Consider the following 17619-nt stretch of genomic DNA (forward strand, 5'->3'; position numbering starts at 1 on the left):
TTGGCTCCTCGGCAGCACCTTCCGATGCCTCGACTCGCTCCAACGCGCCAGCTGGTGGTGTTTTTGATCATCAGCAGTGACTCGTGTGAGGCGGGTCTTTGTCCACCTGCTTCGTTCTCTCAACGACAATTAGCTCATATGAGCCGCACGTTCTGTTAGGCGCGCACAACTTCGGCATAAACGTCGCCGTTCAACCACCAAATCTAATTAGGCCTCCTGAGGCGTCAGTGCCCTGCGTTAGCTTGTGTGTGTGTGTGTGTGTGTGTGTGTGTGTGTGTGTGTGTGTCTAGCTGAAGCCCAGTTACAATATACGCAGTAAATATGCTGTTTGACACAAATTGCGCCTGGCTTTTATCCACCCAAGGGGCCAGTATGTCCGCTCAAAAGCTGTTTACTCAAGTGAAGGAAAACGTTGTATGCTTCAAGTGAGATACTCAATTCAATATGGTGGAGTGACCTCTGTTTACTTCCTGACCACTGCTCTAGTGCCTTTGAGCAAGGCAGTGATTGTTTCATGTGTCACGTGCGAGTGTCAAGTTTTTTTGGGCGTTAATATGAATGAATATTATGAATGTGCAGCAAACCGCACCAAGTCGTATCTCATATGAAAGCCCTTGACGAGGGCTTTCCAGATATAGGATTATTTTGTGGATGTGCCGATGTATGGCAACACGATGAAGCAGTACGATTGTCTCCAAATGTACTGCGCATATTGTATGAATAGGCCAAACATATCTAACATAAAACAAAATAGAGAACATATTTTTTCTGCTGTAGTTTTTTTTTATCCAGTTGTCTCAAAGCTTGCTGGACAGGTCCATAGGTTCTCAACTAATTTGTATTTGTTGAATGGGGATTGACATCGAAGCCCCTAATGTCAAAATCCACGAGGAACAAGGTCAAAAATACATTTGAAGCAAACTATTATCGGCTCGTGTCTCATATTAAAACACTAGATAAGAGCTCCTTCGAATGTGTAAGTATTTTGTCACTATGCTTTCCTATGCCAAGACAATGAAAGACAAACAACTTCATGTCACACTCGGTCACCGTGTGAGTAACAGGACTTGTTTTTTGCACAAGAAACTTTACAATTTGCTTGAAGTGACTTGCATTCATAACACCGCCACTACTTAATTCTTAGTGTCACTTAAGAGTCTTATCAGTGTCGCACCGAAGACGCCCGAGCTCAAGTCAAAACCGTCCGGCGAGCACCGACTGAGAATTCGCAGCGACGTCTCCGGGACGCGCCGCCGTTGCCTCCGTGCCGCTTTGCCTCTGCAAGCGCCGTCACGACATGGAAATTCACCAGCTTTGACACAACCCGCCACCTGGGAGATGTGCAAACTCGCACGGAGTGAGACAACGTGAATTATGCAACAGAGGGCGCCGCATGTAGTGTCGAATATTTTGAACCGGGCTGCTGTTCTGTGTGTTTCATTCAAGTCTATTTTGTTCTTGCGACTTTTAATCTGCACTCTCTCCTGCATGCCATGGCCTCCGGCGTCAACAGAGACTTTTTGCATTAGACTTAATCTTCCCTACTGAGGTCGCGTGATAGAATTCACTAACTGGATGTTCAAAGAATGAATGGGAAAAACATAGACTCTACTCTCACTCTCTCTGCACTCTAATGGGAAATCTGTGAAAGTGGTGAGTCAGCAGTTCATGAAATGGACTCCAGGCAGTTTTGTCATGGTTTTCTGAAGCTCCGTTTTCTTGTTCTTGTTGGCAACCAGCGTTCAGGTGCCCCCCAACTGAATGGCGTGTGTGCAGCAACCATTCGTTAAGGAACCCTGACCCTAACCCAAATGTAAATTGATCCACTGATTCCCCCCCCCCCCCAGGAAACTCAATGGAGGTTTTGGTAAGGGAAGTCAGTTTAAGTTGACCTCCACCAAGAATTTTTAGGGTGAGGTCAAGCAAAATTCCACCATATGTTTGGACCCAATATTTTGTTCCATTAAACTTGATAGAGGTTTGGGAAAAGGAAGTCAAAGTTTAAGTATGTTGGCTTACTCTGCATTTCTCAGTCCTCCGTTGAGGGGTGACCCATGGGTTAAAAACCAAACAAAACCAAAGGGTTGGAACTTCTATATTTCATATGGCTATATCCTTTGAATTAAACATGTATCTTTTAAAATTGTAATTAACTGGTTCTGAATTGTGATTGTTTCTGAAGCCTAAAGAAGATGATCTATATTGAAAGCAATTTATTTTCCCTTGGCACTGATGTCAGTGTCTTCTATTTTTTTCCATTTCACTTCACAGACACTTTTATTAAGCAGTTAAATGATACAAATCCATCCATCCATCCATTTTCTGAGCCGCTTCTCCTCACTAGGGTCGCGGGCGTGCTGGAGCCTATCCCAGCTGTCATTGGGCAGGAGGCGGGGTACACCCTGAACTGGTTGCCAGCCAATCGCAGGGCACATAGAAACAAACAACCATTCGCACTCACAGTCATGCCTACGGGCAATTTAGAGTCTCCAATTAATGCATGTTTTTGGGATGTGGGAGGAAACCGGAGTGCCCGGAGAAAACCCACGCAGGCACGGAACATGCAAACTCCACACAGGTGGGGCCGGGGATTGAACCCGGGTCCTCAGAACTGTGAGGCTGACGCTCTAACCATGATACAAATCTTACTTTTTTATTGAATAGATATTTAAAAATTGTTTGTTTAAATACACGTCGCACAACCAGAGACGTAATATGTATTTCTATTTTATTATTTCATATTATTTTTTTACGATTTTAAACAGTTGGAGGCGGGAAAGGGTATGTGACGTCATTTTGTGCCATGTTCTCCAGTGGCCTTTTTAATAAAGTTCCTCTTTTCAAAGCAGCCAAGATGGCGGAGTACGATCTCACGACCAAGATAGCACATTTTCTCGACCGGCATTTGGTTTTTCCCCTTCTGGAATTCCTTTCCGTGAAAGAGGTACGTCTTTTTGCGTGTCGGTTGATGTTTTAATGCACCGTAGTTGTTCTTGTATAGCATTTTAGACCGGGAAATACGTTTACAGGCGGCGTGGCTCCGCCGTAGCCGGGCTAGCGTTAGCTTGCACTCACGTTGGCTAGCAGCTGGCCTTTCTGATGCTAATCAGTACATCAACATATTCACTTTAGTCGTTCACTCCTTACATTGATGTTTTGTTATATTTCTGTATAAGAAGAACCACATGATTTTAAACATCCGCTATTGTGTGAATGGGAGTGGCTAGCAATCCTATGTTATGAAGTCGCGATGCTATGAAAAAAAAATTCTTTTAAAAATGACGATCTACATCCTGTTTTTTGATGCAACAAAACACACACGTTAAATGCTTTTCAGAGCACCTTATTGAGAAACTGGAGAAGAACATGACTACTGCATGTTCAAAAATGACGACAGTAAACGCAACCTTTAGAGAACTAACAAGTAACTATCACAATTGCACAAAACAGGGCCACACAAAGTTTGACTTATCTTGGCACTGATCTCTTCTGTTGAGGAAATAGTTTATTTTTTAAGGAAATAAACCAGGCAGACAAAAACACTAATAGGCCATGATTATTAAACAAATAAAAAAACACTAAGTAGGGTGGCCACAGTGGCGTGTATTCTTACGCCTCCCAGCAAACTAGTTCATTCCGCTCCCTTAATAACCTCATAACCTCATGCATCGTGACTGTTGTAAACATTGTTTTGCCTTCATCTTGCCTCGCAACAGATCTACAATGAAAAGGAGCTTCTCCAAGGCAAGCTGGACCTCCTCAGCGAAACCAACATGGTGGACTTCGCCATGGACGTGTACAAGAACCTTTATCCTGACAAGGAGATCCCACATTGTAAGTGGACAGTGTGTTTTTTTTTTTTTTTTTTTTTTTTTTTTTGCTGCATCTTTTCCAAAGGGTTCTTCACATTATCATCTGATGTTTAAGTAAGGCTGAACAATTAATCGATTTCAATTGTCAGGATGTGCCCCCCCTCTGTAGTTCAAAGTATCATGTACTGCTTGCACTAGCCACATGGCTATAAACATAGTGGAGGTCGTTTTCGGATTGTAGTTGAAAAATCTACTTGGGCAACTTTTTCTGTGTGTTCCTTACTGATGAAACGTGTGCGCGTTGTAGCCTTGAGGGAGAAGAGGGGCACTGTGGTGGCACAGCTCAAGCAGCTCCAGTCGGAGACGGAGCCCATCGTCAAGATGTTTGAGGACCCTGAGACGACGAGGCAGATGCAGTCCACCAGGTCCTTCTAAAATATTGTTGGAGACGCTCTGGCAGAAGCATAGTTTAAGGATTTTTCAATGGCTCTTTAACTCCTCATTTGCTCGACAGAGACGGGAGGATGCTCTTCGATTATCTGTCAGAGAAGCACAATGTGAGTGTTTGAATTCATTTCTCGGCATTCACGTGCTGAGAGATTTTCTAATTATGCACATTTATTTTGAACCATTTTATGAATACTTTAGTTCCGCCAAGAGTACCTGGACACGCTGTACAGATATGCCAAGTTCCAGTACGAGTGTGGAAACTACTCTGGCGCTGCAGAGTACCTCTACTTCTTCCGTGTCTTGGTAAGAAAAGAAAAACACGTGGTCTATTTAAAATAAACTGAAGATGGATGATTCAACATAATCTGCATAATCAGCAGGGTGATTTGTTGTCGTTTAAAACTAGTTTTCCTATAATGGAAAAGTGGTAACAGCCAAACCTTTATTAACATTGTAAACTGTCATACAATGGTAAAGAGAAGTTAACCAGTTTTATTAAAACGAAGAAATAAGATGGAACTGGGGGCTTGGAGAACGTGGGTGAATCATGAGGAGTTTGAAATAATAGTCAATGTTAGTACAAAACCTTCAGGATTCTGGTTTAAAAAAAAAATAAAAAATAAAAAAATCAGAACAAGCCTTCTAAAACATTTGAGCTTTATTTGCGGTTAATCAGATTCCCTTTAAACGCTGGCATGTGTGTGCTGACTCCCATTTAACATGAGTTTGAATGTGATTGGTTCATTCTGATCCCAGTTGTAAGAGGGTGTGCACGCTTATGCACCTATTTTTGTTTTTGTTTTTAAACTTTCATTGGCATTTGAACAAGGGTGTGTAGACTTTTTCTAGCCGCTAGTATAAATTCAGTTTTTGTCTGTGGCTTCAGGTTCCGTCAACTGACAGGAACGCTTTGAGTTCCCTGTGGGGCAAACTGGCCTCCGAGATCCTCATGCAGAACTGGGAGGCCTCCATGGAGGACCTGACGCGACTGAGGGAGACCATTGACAACAACGTGAGAGCGAGAGGAGCTTTTTGTTTTTGTTTGTTTGTTTGTCACTTGAGCTGGTCCTCCGTTGTAAGGTTGATGTTTGACGTCTTTGTCGCTGCGCAGTCGGTGAGCTCGCCTCTCCAGTCGCTCCAGCAGAGGACCTGGCTCATCCACTGGTCCCTCTTCGTCTTCTTCAACCATCCCAAAGGCCGAGACAACATCATCGAGCTCTTCCTCTACCAGCCTCAGTGAGTCCTCGCTGATTTAAAAAAAAAAAAAAAAAAAAAAAGTCTACACACCCCTGTTAAATGCCAAGTTTTCCACCATGAATCAGAACCATCTTTATTTGCCAAGCATGTCCAAAAAACACAAGGAATTTGTCTCCGGTAGTCGACGACAGAGGGTCAATTGACAAAGAACACTTTGGAGACATAAAGACATTGACAAAAAACAGTCACTGAGCAATGTGGAGGGAATTATGACAGTTCCAAATACCTGCCAGTGTCAGTACAAAACCTTTTGGCTTTGTCAGAATGCAAGAGAACAACAACAACAAAAAACAGGTAAAGCGTACTGTAACATCGGAACTTTATTTGGGGTTAATAAGAAGCACTGTAAATGATGCAGGTGTGACATGAGTTTGGTTAATTCTTAAAACAGCCACATCCCCACTTTGAAGGTGTGCACAATTGTGCAACCACATATCAGTTGTCTATTTAATTCAACTCAAAGAGTAGACATTTTTTTTATGGTTACAGGTCACATAAATACTGGGAATAAAGTTTTCAAATGATTTATTTTGGTCTGTCTGTCCTTTTAAAAGTGTATTTAAATAAAATAAAAAAAAATCATAAAAACAGGGGTGGGTAGACTTTTTATATCTACTGTAAACCTCCGCTTCCCTGCTCCAACTTGCTTTTTAACGCCCTCCAGGTACCTGAACGCCATCCAGACCATGTGCCCACATATCCTGCGCTACCTCACCACCGCCGTCATCACCAACAAGGACGTGCGCAAGCGCAGACAAGTTCTCAAGGACTTGGTGAAGGTCATTCAGCAGGTAAAAGCGGAGCAGCGTTATTTTACCAAACACGTCACCGATTGCGAATAATTACCGGCCATGTGCGCACAGGAGTCGTACACGTACAAGGACCCCATCACGGAGTTTGTGGAGTGCCTCTACGTCAACTTTGACTTCGACAGCGCCCAGAAGAAGCTGAGGGAGTGCGAGTCGGTGAGAGACAATTTGTGGCTTTTTCTCAGCAGTGGCTTTTTTTTGAACTGCAGAAGCACTAAATCCACTCAGAAAATCCTTTTCAAATTCAGCTCTTTTTCCCCCCCCCCAAGCGGAACAGCTGTCAGCTTTGTGTCCACGCTGCAGTGTTGACGCGCCGCTTTGGGACCACTTTGTTCAGATTTGCTTTTTGGGAATTTTTTTGTGGCATTGAAGTGCTTCATTTGTCCTGTCGCACAGATGACAACTTGTGCGAGTCCTCTGGGATTTCATTTGTCTTTTTGCCTTGACAGTTCTTGTTTCTCAGCTTGATATATTTGGTGGATTGTGTTCGTTGCTTAAGATATTTATCTACATGCGAACTAGGTTTTAGGTCTGGGAAAACTGACTTTAAAAAAAAAAAAAAAAATAATAATAATAATAATGTTGACAAGATGGTTTTCCAAGAATGGATTTTCAGCATTTTGTAAGTAGAAAGGAAAATAATTCATAATATTGATCTCTGAGGTTTTCATGCTAAAAATAACCAGAAACACTTGTTTCTCCGCAATTGGCTGGCGACCAGTACAGGGTGTACCCCGTCTCTTGCCCGAAGATAGCTGGGGCTATCGGCTCCAGCACGCCCGCGACCCTAGTTGAGGATAAGCGCTACAGAAAATGGAAGGATGGATTTTTTATATTAAAGATAAAAACTCACAAAATTTGGAGATGCATGCTTTTCATTGGACAGCACCAATGATTTTATATATATTTAAAAAATAATAATAATAATTTTCTGTGACTTTGTATTTTTCAGGGTTTTTTTCCTCATTTCTATTTTTATTTTTGCGTTTGTATTTTTTCTCATTTACATTTTTTGGATTTTAGTTCTTTGTTTTTTTTTTTAAATTGGGGGTTAACAATTATACACACAGTATATTCAGTCACTCAACTTTTCAGTCATTTCATACATTGTTCCTCTATTTGCTTTTTTTTGTTTTGTGCCCCTTCTACAAATGATTTTCTTCTGGCTTCTAGTTGGCTGCTACAGCGCCGCCACTTCACGGCCTTTGAGATTTAGATTGCCTAAGTGGGAATTTTTTTTCCCCCAGTGTACATATTGTTAGCCGAATAGCATAATTGCCCAAGTCATTTTTTTATATTTTTGTAAATAAAGACAAAAAACACGACAATTTTAACAATTAACCTGGATGATTGAGAGTCACACTGCATACAAAAAATAGCAATCACATCGGTATTTTCTGATGTGAAGTTAAAAATGACTCAGGCACTTATGCTAAAAATTATGTTAAAGAGACAAGTTCCAAATTATTGGTTCTAAAATAAGTGGTCGAAGTGATATAATGGTGCCCACAGCCTTGCCTCTCACACTGTCAGACACTAATACCTTCATACATATAAGCTTAAGTCCTTAAGAATAAGCTGACGCCCCGCCAAACCATCAAATGCACACGTATGCCAAACAAAATGGTGGATTTTGGTGAAATGCTGTTGATGTATTTCAGTTGGCTTGTGAGCTGACCTACAAAATAATTGTATCATCAATGATATGTCGTTCACCTCCAGGTTCTGGTCAACGACTTCTTCCTGGTGGCCTGTCTGGAGGACTTCATTGAGAACGCTCGCCTCTTCATCTTCGAGACCTTCTGCCGCATCCATCAGTGCATCAGCATCAAGTGGGTGTCACCAGCCTCCTATCGAGACTGAGCCCTGTGTATAGAGGCCACCAGATGGCGGCAAAGCCCTTAAATCCCGAGAGGATCATAATGCATCAACACCATGCTTCTAGCATGTACACATTCTTGAACCCATGTTACATATACAGCTTATTCAGTCGTTAAATAACACAAAAAAACACCTTCACTTGAGGCTCAATGGTATTGGCTAGCGTACTAGCCTAAAAATGGCGATGAGCTGTGATTTTCACCAAATAATGGAGGACGAGTTCCCTCCCAAAAGATTTATTTGTGGGTGCTGAACCGCGAACGTGTGGGTGTTCACTGTAGAATATGAATTTACTGACTGCGGTTTTGTACAACCAGTATGCTGGCCGACAAGCTCAATATGACGCCCGAGGAGGCGGAGAGGTGGATCGTCAACCTCATCCGCAACGCCCGGCTGGATGCCAAGATCGACTCCAAGCTGGTGAGTGCTTCAAACCGACTAATGCCAACTTCCCCCCCCCCCCCCCCGCCTCCATCTGACCACAACTCGTCGTTGATGCCCTGTTTGTTGTGTGCGTGGCGCAGGGTCACGTGGTGATGGGCAACAACGCCGTGTCGCCCTACCAGCAGGTCATCGAGAAGACTAAGAGCTTGTCCTTCCGCAGCCAAATGCTGGCCATGAACATCGAAAAGAAGGTGGCTCACAACAACAGGAACGAGGTACGCCGCACCGGGACAGTGTGCTCTTGAAGAGCCTCATTTGGATACGCTGCACAATAATATAGTCTTAGTTTCCATAATGCGAAATGTCGTCGGCTTGATGTTTGTTTTCGTTATCAAATTAGAGGCACTAGATGGGGCCAGGGTCGACGGATTATACTTTTTGCACAGATTGTTAAATCATGAACTACTATCATTGTCATGGCTGTTATCACAAATATCTCCATTTTTATTTATTTTTTTAATTCAAAGTGCCCACTTTAAGTGTGCTGTAATTCTTTATCCTTTATGTATTTTGATGGCAGAATTTCAGACCCTTTTTAATAAAGCACCTGGTAACTGTTTTAAACTGAAATACAAAATGCATAATACAAACAAAGTGTATGCATAGTTCATATGTAATAGACCTCATAAGTTTAAAATACAAATAATTGGTCAGTTTGAATAGTTTTCTTGCAAAAAAGTGTAATATGGTGAAAAACTAATTGGGTTAAAGCTGACCTATGATTTGGGGGTTCGGGACAAAGTCCAACCGCGAAGAGCCAAATTCCGCCAATAGAGGGGGTCACCCAAAAAGTGATTAGGATTGTCGATAGGCCTTTCCTTGTCGTAACTACGTTTTGTCTCCTTTCCACAGACACCAAACTGGGCTGCTCAAGACTCTGGATTTTATTAAAAAAAATAAAAATAAAGAGGAGGAGAATGCCAATGGCTCTTGAAAAATAATCACGCAACTTTTGACTGGATTCCCACACTTGGTTTATCCGCTTGTCATTCCAACTGGCTGCTTGAATTCGGTCGGCGTCACACAATTGGGTTGCTGTCCTTTCAGATATGTCACCTTTATTATTATTATTATTGTTGTTGTTGTTGTTTTTTTTTCTTTTGAGGTCAAATATTCTGGAAGCAGTAACCCGACAAAAAGCAAAACAATGTCAAACCAACATTAAAACTTCTGCCTCTTTGGAAAACCAATCACAGAAGGGTTCTTTTTCTTTTATTCCTGTCGATTCCCAACTCGTCCACTTGATGTCGGTGTTGTCTCCTGTATTGTGCTGCAGAATTTTAATGGCAGGATTTCTCAACCTATGGAGCACTAGTTGCTTTCACTTGCATTTTCGTCCACGAGATGCCAGCCTTGTCTCATTTATTCCCGTCTGCAGCGCGCCGATGTCGCATTTCCGACGTGTACATATTACCGGTAACACGTTATTGAGCATTAGTTGACAACTCGATACCGGGACGCTTTGATATCATTCCACTAGAGGGAAGCATTTGACTGCTTTACGGCTAAATGTAATGTTTAAAAAAGTGGTTCCACATAAAAAAAATACTTGGCTCTGCAAGTACTGCCGTCGTGGCTAACATTAAAATGCAGTAGCGAAGTAGGTTTAGGTTTTCATAAAAAAAAAAACAAGACGGGCTTTAGTATATTTACTGTTATTGTAAGTCACTGTAACTGTAACATTATGCAGTTTGACCATTATCTCTGACTTTAAATATGGAAAGAACAAAACAATTTAAATGTACATTAATCAAATGCAATCGTTCTAAAACAAAAGTTTAAAAAGAAATGGTTATTGGTAATATAAGTCCCAAGAAGTTAAATACAACTGAACTGTACTTTGGCAGTGATTCACATACCACCCGAGGGAGCCCAGGTTCCACTTGTAGTTCTAGTACCACACTGAGATGAACTGCTTTCGAGTGTGCGACTATCAATCTAGCACCACCTTTTTAATACGAAGCGCCGGCGTTAAACCTGCCTATATCGGCCTCGGCTGTGTAAATATTTGCCTTGGTAAGCTCCGACCAAACCAGTTATCAAGCTTTCGCCGTCAGCGGGGCGAGGGACTTTTCCAAACCGGTTTGCCGAACACTTCAGGTCAATTAGTGTGCTGCTTTGTGTGGGGCCAAACCGCCTCAGGTGCATTTTTGTGACTTGTCTGCTGGTGTGAAGGTTCCCTCTGATGTGTGCTGGAGGACGGGCTGATGTTCAGACCGGCCGCTAGCCACGCCTCCTCCTCTCTTCTCCTCCTCCTGTTTTCCAGCAGCTGACGTGGGCCCCAGCAGCTGGAATCCATCAGCGTGCGGTTAGGCCTGCCTCGCTGCGACTTCCTGACACGACTCGACTCCTTTCCTCTCCGGAGTGACTCGCAATGAGCATGGACGCGATGGCGGCCTGGGTGGCGACGGACCCGGCCGTGGTCCGGCTCCTGTGGATGGTGGCGATGGTGCTGGCCACGCTGCTGGTGTGGTTCTTGTCCTGCTGCTGCTTCACGTGGAACCACGGCTCCTCCTCGGCTTCCATGGAGCGCTACCTGGAAGGTAGGTGGACCCTCCTTCCTTCCTTCCTTTCATCCCTCCTTCCTCCCTCCCTCCCCCGTGACAGGCTGTTCCTGTTTCCACTCTGACTCAACTTGTACTCCGTTGGTGGTTTTTCTGCCACCAAAGTGGCTCTGCTTCCAGTCTGTGGTTGGAAATGTGCTGATTGGCTGGCTAGGGTGCATACAAGTGCTCTTTCACACTCACAATAAAAATATACACTGGACAGTGGTGGGAGAAATTGCAAGCATACCCTTGCATTCAGAGTAATACTATAATGTAGTGATTTCAAATTTGCGACAAATAACATCCTTGTTTATCTTTTCCACTGACGTATTAGCAGTGTTTGGAAGATGACTTTGGAAATGTAGTTGGTTACAATACAAATTACCCTGTTGAAAATGTAACTATTTCAATGACTTTCTCAAACTAAAGTAAATGTGACTTTTCTTAATTTTGAGTGACTATCAACAGGACCTTTGGATGTTTCCTCAGAAAAGTTGAAGAGTGGAATAAAACCATCGGAAGCTTTTTAAAAAATACGGACAAAATAATAAATAGCACAACAAGGTGGCACTTCGAGGTCATATTTGGAAAAATGTCATGTTTGAGACTGGCAGAATGGCACATGACCAGAGAGAGCCAATCACAAGTGTCAGCTTGGGGGGGGGGGGGGGATTTTTTTTTAGCTAATTTTCTAATGTAACTAAAATTGTAATCATGGAAATTTCCAAAAGCAACTAATAAAATGTTCTCCCACTAATATAACAGATTGCAATTACATGGATTTTTTATTAAATTACACAATCCCGTGACATGTAATTAGTTACTCCCCACCGCTGCATATAATGACAGACAGAACAATTAAAGGCGCTTCTAAATCATGGGAGAAGGTACAGTTAACCTGTGTATCCACCCGCGTCATACACATCAAATTTTAGGGTTAGGGTTCACTGGACTTTGTGGTGATAATTCTTCCTCACGACTAATGTTACTGCAATGTCACGAAGCAATAAACGCAGGCCAGGAGGAAAGTGTGCGCAAAGCAGAACTGGCTTACACAACTCCACATCTACATTTGGCTAATACAGCCTACCTAGTTCCTACACTGGTTAGAATCCATTTAAATCCCTCCACAGGTAGTCAAGGATAGACACAGCCGCCTCAATTTACTGAACAAATGCTGACAAAATAAACGCGAAACAAGCACATTTACACACCAGCTGCACGGCCACAAGTGACGAGGAGTTACGCAAAGTGGCTGACCTGTTAGCCGGTTTGTGTGTTAACGACCAGCCAACTGTACGCTCTCATTCGCTGCCGCCCACGTCACTCACCAGGCCAGGATCGCCTTTTAAAACCACACACGTTCAAAATCACAGATACTACAATGAATGGCGACCCCAAGTGTACAAAAATAATACCTGCACCTCACGTGCATATTTTATATTGGTGGTGTGCATAAAACATGAAAATATACACAGTATAAATAATAAATATGGTCGCTAACGTAACTGGAACCCCCGTGATAAATCTACCGTATATACTTTTGGTGACGTTTTTGTTTGGTGGTGGACATTGTTGTTTAGGAGAGAGTGCTGTAATGAATTCCATGTACACACTTTGTAGTAAATGGATTTTTTTGCTTCCACACAGTGATGGTGCAGCCGCCTGGATGCAAAGGTCCTGCTCAGGTGAGCCCACTGTGACCTGCAATGCTGATGTAATGCCTTCTTTTGCACTCTAGGGGTCCCTGTTCACTTGTACTTCACTCTAGGCAACTTCCTGGTACCTGATGACATCACAACATATTGAATATTTCCTCTCTAAAATGAGATTTCTTTTCACCTAAATAAACACCTCTCTGAGCACGTCAATCAGTTTTTGCTTGCACTCCTGTATTGGATGTAATGAGTGCGTGTCCCTAACGAAGTAGCATTGTCGGCATGGTCCTTCAGGGGGAGAGGGGGGGAAAAAAAATGTTTTGCAACTCACTTGAAGCTGCGGCACCACAGCTGGACCAAAAGACTTGTCCAAACTACCACAATCAAGCCAAAACTGACAAGCAAAGCCTCCTTTTTGGAAATAAAATGCAATGCCCTCCCGAAAAAGAATGTGTTTCATCATGTTTCAAGGAAAACAGGAGCTGGCTTGACTTATATGGCAGGTTAATTTTTCACTGGAGCACAGTCTACTGCTCAGCTGGGTGTATACACACCTGGAGTCCAGACTGTGGTGACCTCCCTGCCGCCATTTTCCTGTGCGAATGAGTCTAATTAATTCACAATTAAGTAGTGAGCGAGAGAGGATGAGTGAGTGGGAGATAGCCGGTGAGATACTAGCAGTGTGTGTGTATATTTAACTGTGAATTTGTGTGCAAGACCATGTGCGTCTTCAACATGCCGCCACGTGTGTGTGAAGCTCTTTGTGTGCCGTCAACAGAGATTAAAATCGCCGTGCCGTACGCGGGACACAATAGAAGTTATCGCTTCATTCCGATACGACACAAGTGAATGAGAGGCTTGCGCGTGCATATGTCACTTTTCACATTCCAAGTATTGTACATCACCACCACTTAATCATGCAGTGTTTGACCGGACTTTTAGTTTGAACTGCTGAACATGGAGCCTTTCCCTTAGTGAACGTCCACAATCGTTGAAGAAAGTCATTTAAAATTCTGTCAAATGCAAACAAATGAGATGTTTTTCTACTACTTTTAAAAAACAACAAAAATCAAGAAGTCAAAGTGAAAAAGATGAGAATGAAGATGCTAAGTGGGAACTTTTTGTATTATTTCAGAGAAAAAAGCCCAGAAAGAAGCAAGCTGAGACCATCCAGGTGCAGGAAATGAAAGTCGTTAAGGAGGAGAAGGGGAAGGAGGCCAAGGTGGTCCCGGATGCAAACGAGATGAAGACTCATCGAAAAGAGGAAGCCAAGAAGGCAAAGGAGAAGGAGGTGAAGAAGGTAAAAGAGAAGGCGTTAAAGGTGGTCCAGGAGACCAAGGTAACGACTGAGAAGCTTGTCAAAAAGACAAAAGTGGTCAAGGAGGAGAAGGATGCAGTCCAGGAGGTGGTCAAGAAGTCTGAGGTGGCCAAGAATGAGATGGAGAAGATGGTGAAGGAGGCCAAAAAAGGGATGATGATGATCCAGGAGGAGATGAAGGATAAGGTGAAGACTCTCAAGAAGGTAAACCAGATCCATGAGGGGAAGGAAGGCAGAGCAGGGAAGGAGGTGAAGTTGGTCCAGGAGGCGGAGGAGGAGATGAAGAAGGCAAAGGCAGTCAAGAAGGCGAAGGTAATCCAGGAGGCAAAGGAGACCATAAAGGAAGTGCCGGTGGTCCAGGAAGTGAAGAAGGAGGTAAAGAAGGCAAAGGCAGTCAAGAAGAAGCTAAAGGTAGTCCAGGAGGTCAAGGAGACCATAAAGGAGGTGCTGGTGGTCCTGGAACTGGAGGAGGAGGTGAAGAAGGCAAAGACAGTCAAGAAGAAGAAGGCGAAGGCAGTCCAGGAGGTCAAGGAAACTACAAAGGAGGCGCCGGTGGTCCAGAAGTGGAGGAGGAGGAGGTGAAAAAGGTGAAACCAGTCAAGAAAGAGAAGGTAAAGGTGGCTCAGGAGGTAAATGAGACTATAAAGGAGGTACTGGTGCTCCAGGAAGTGGAGGAGGAGGTAAAGAAGGAAAAGGCAGTCAAGAAGAAGAAGGCAAAGGTAGTCCAGGACCTCAAGGAGACCATAAAGGAGGCGCCGGTGGTCCAGGAAGTGGAGGAGGAGGTGAAGAAGGCAAAGGCAGTCAAGAAGAAGAAGGCGAAGGTAGTCCAGGAGGTCAAGGAGTTCACAAAGGAGGCGCCGGTGGTCCAGGAAGTGGAGGAGGTGAAACCAGTCAAGAAAGAGAAGGTGAAGGTGGCTCAGGAGGTAAAGGAGACTATAAAGGAGATACTGGTGGTCCAGGAAGTGGAGGAGGAGGTAAAGAAGGAAAAGGCAGTCAAGAAGAAGAAGGCAAAGGTAGTCCAGGAGCTCAAGGAGACCATAAAGGAGGCGCTGGTGGTCCAGGAAGTGGAGGAGGAGGTGAAGAAGGCGAAGGCAGTCAAGAAGAAGAAGGCGAAGGTAGTCCAGGAGGTCAAGGAGACCACAAAGGAGGCGCCGGTGGTCCAGGAAGTAGAGGAGGAGAAGGTGAAAAAGGTGAAACCAGTCAAGAAAGAGAAGGTGAAGGTGGCCCAGGAGGTAAAGGAGACTATAAAGGAGGTACAGGTGGTCCAGGAAGTGGAGGAGGAGGTAAAGAAGCAAAAGGCAGTCAAGAAGAAGAAGGCAAAGGTAGTCCAGGAGCTCAAGGACACCATAAAGGAGGTGGAGGAGGAGGTGAAGAAGACAAAGGCAGTCAAGAAGAAGAAGGCGAAGGTAGTCCAGGAGGTCAAGGAGACCACAAAGGAGGCGCCGGTGGTCCAGGAAGTGGAGGACGAGGTGACGAAGCCAAAGGCAGTCAAGAAGAAGAAGGCGAAGGTAGTCCAGGAGGTCAAGGAGACCCCAAAGGAGGCGCCGGTGGTCCAGGAAGTAGAGGAGCAGGTGAAAAAGGTGAAACCAGTCAAGAAGGAGAAGGTAAATGTGGCCCAGGTGGTAAAGGAGACTATAGAGGAGGTGAAGGTGGTCCAGGAAACGAAGAATGAGGTGAAGGCAAAGGCAGTCAAAAAGAAGGTGAAAGTGGGCCAGGAGGCAAAGGAGACAATAAAGGAGGTGACGGCGGTCCAGGAAGTGAAGGATATGATGAAGGTGAGGGTGGCCCAGAAAGTAAAGGAGGAGGTGAAGAAGACGCAGGCAGTCAAGAAGGAGAAGTTGTTGGTGGCCCAGGAGGCAACGAAGGAGGCGAAGAAGGCAAAACCGATCCAGAAGGTTCAGCTGAAGGTGATCCAGGAAGTGATGGACGTGCCGGTGAAGGAATTTGAGGCGTCGTCCTCGGAAGCTTCATCCCCATCTGGGAGGAAGAGGAGGACGAGGAGGCGACCACAGAAGGTGAGCAGTCCTGGGATTGTTTACATGTGCGCTCATAGGCCACAACATTAGGTACACCTGTGCAGTCCACTCGGCATCGTAATCCTCGGAACGGTAGACAACACGTGTCGGATTTCATTAGACTAAAACAAAAGAAAATTGTTTCTCATGGACTGCGGCCTCCCAGAGCTGGCACGAGACTCCACGCTGGCATGCGGACCGGACGGGAGCAAAAGTGGAGCAGCACGCTGCGATCCATCCATACGACCACGACGACACACGCAAACGCTGCTCGCTCGTTATGTAACCTCGCACGGCAACACAACGTTTGTCTCGACTCGCTGACCTCCAAGGTTACTTTCTACTTAGTTCACATGCTTTTGGGGACTTCTTGAATAACGTGCAATATGTCCCGCAAACAAGCAACAACAACAAAAGATTTACAAAATTTGAAGATAAAGATGCACTGCCCTTAATCGTTTGGTGCAGTTTCTCTTCAGCTAGAGTCAAGGTGGAGGGAATTATGAACCGTCACAAAAATCCGTCAGTTAGCACAAAAACCTGCTAGAATTCAAAAGAAATGTTTAGAAAAGCCTACTAGAACATCTGAACTTTATTTGGGGTTCATCAAAAGCACTTGAAGTGGTGGCAACTGCGCGCCAAGTATGGATGTGTCTGCACACGGCCACGTCCCCACACACTTGTGCAAACAGATATGATCTATTATCTATATGATCTCGATCTATTAGGGAATGTTTGATATAGAGCTAGCTATCTGTCTTAGAACGATCATTCTATCCCAAATCTGTTGATGCTCAAGACTCGATTTGGAAACATTCAAACTCCCTCGAGTAGAATGCAAAAGAATGAAATGTTCAAATGATGCATTTATATTGAGGCAGCTTACTTTTTTTAAAAACCGATTACAGTAAATTTCTTTACTGGAGTTCAGTTGTATTTAACTTTTAAGTGCAACACATTTTCATCTAAAAACTTTATTTAACTAGCCACATTTGCACTGAGCAGCAGCAGAATTGCATCTCCCACGTTTCGAACCATAACAGTGCTCGACCGACCTCTGTGTCACATCTTATCGAATGACGCGTGACCGGTTGAAAACAAGAGTGAGAGATGTGAACATACGTCTTCTCCTGCTATGCAAGCCTATGTAGAAAGTAAGCGCTGCACATTACAAACGACACTTGCCGTGTCAAATGTGTATTTTTGCTATGCCGCGGGCCGCTGAAATAAATGGACGGCGGGCCGCAAATGGCCCCCGGGCTTTAATTTGGACACCCACGTACGAACAAACGGTTTCTCAGGTGCACCGGACTAGTGGACCCTTTGAAAGGTAGTTTTGTGTCTTCACTTGTAACTTTATGTAGTGGGCGGTTGCTGTCCATCAAGTGTCATGTTTTTCGTACTCCAAGTAGCGCAAATAGCATCGTGC

At 44.0% G+C, this 17619-nt stretch overlaps 3 protein-coding genes across 6 annotated transcripts in view; all 3 read left to right on the top strand.

Annotated features, from left to right (window-relative positions):
- Positions 1–2786: 2786 nt before the first annotated feature.
- On the top strand, positions 2787–9843 carry eif3eb (eukaryotic translation initiation factor 3, subunit E, b). Its single transcript, XM_061759455.1, has 13 exons — positions 2787–2944; positions 3717–3834; positions 4120–4237; positions 4327–4369; positions 4461–4565; positions 5149–5274; positions 5374–5498; positions 6184–6310; positions 6383–6484; positions 8051–8160; positions 8527–8629; positions 8734–8868; positions 9506–9843. Exons 1-13 carry the CDS (start codon positions 2804–2806, stop codon positions 9542–9544), a joined length of 1392 nt encoding a protein of 463 aa, XP_061615439.1. The 5' UTR covers positions 2787–2803; the 3' UTR covers positions 9545–9843.
- A 145-nt stretch (positions 9844–9988) lies between these two features.
- Positions 9989–14897, top strand: LOC133470730 (golgin subfamily A member 6-like protein 7). The gene is made up of 3 exons (XM_061759466.1): positions 9989–11196; positions 12850–12887; positions 13993–14897. Exons 1-3 carry the CDS (start codon positions 11028–11030, stop codon positions 14755–14757), a joined length of 972 nt encoding a protein of 323 aa, XP_061615450.1. The 5' UTR covers positions 9989–11027; the 3' UTR covers positions 14758–14897.
- Positions 14897–17619, top strand: part of pleca (plectin a) — a 69133-nt gene continuing 66410 nt past the window's right edge. For all 4 annotated transcript variants that reach the window (XM_061759388.1, XM_061759390.1, XM_061759389.1 and 1 more), the window contains exon 1: positions 14897–16190. In XM_061759388.1, coding sequence (XP_061615372.1) covers positions 15942–16190 — 249 coding nt within the window. In that variant the 5' untranslated portion in view covers positions 14897–15941. The remainder of the gene's footprint in view (positions 16191–17619) is intronic.

This window comes from Phyllopteryx taeniolatus, chromosome 21 (genome assembly GCF_024500385.1).
Source record: "Phyllopteryx taeniolatus isolate TA_2022b chromosome 21, UOR_Ptae_1.2, whole genome shotgun sequence".
NCBI lineage: Eukaryota > Metazoa > Chordata > Actinopteri > Syngnathiformes > Syngnathidae > Phyllopteryx > Phyllopteryx taeniolatus.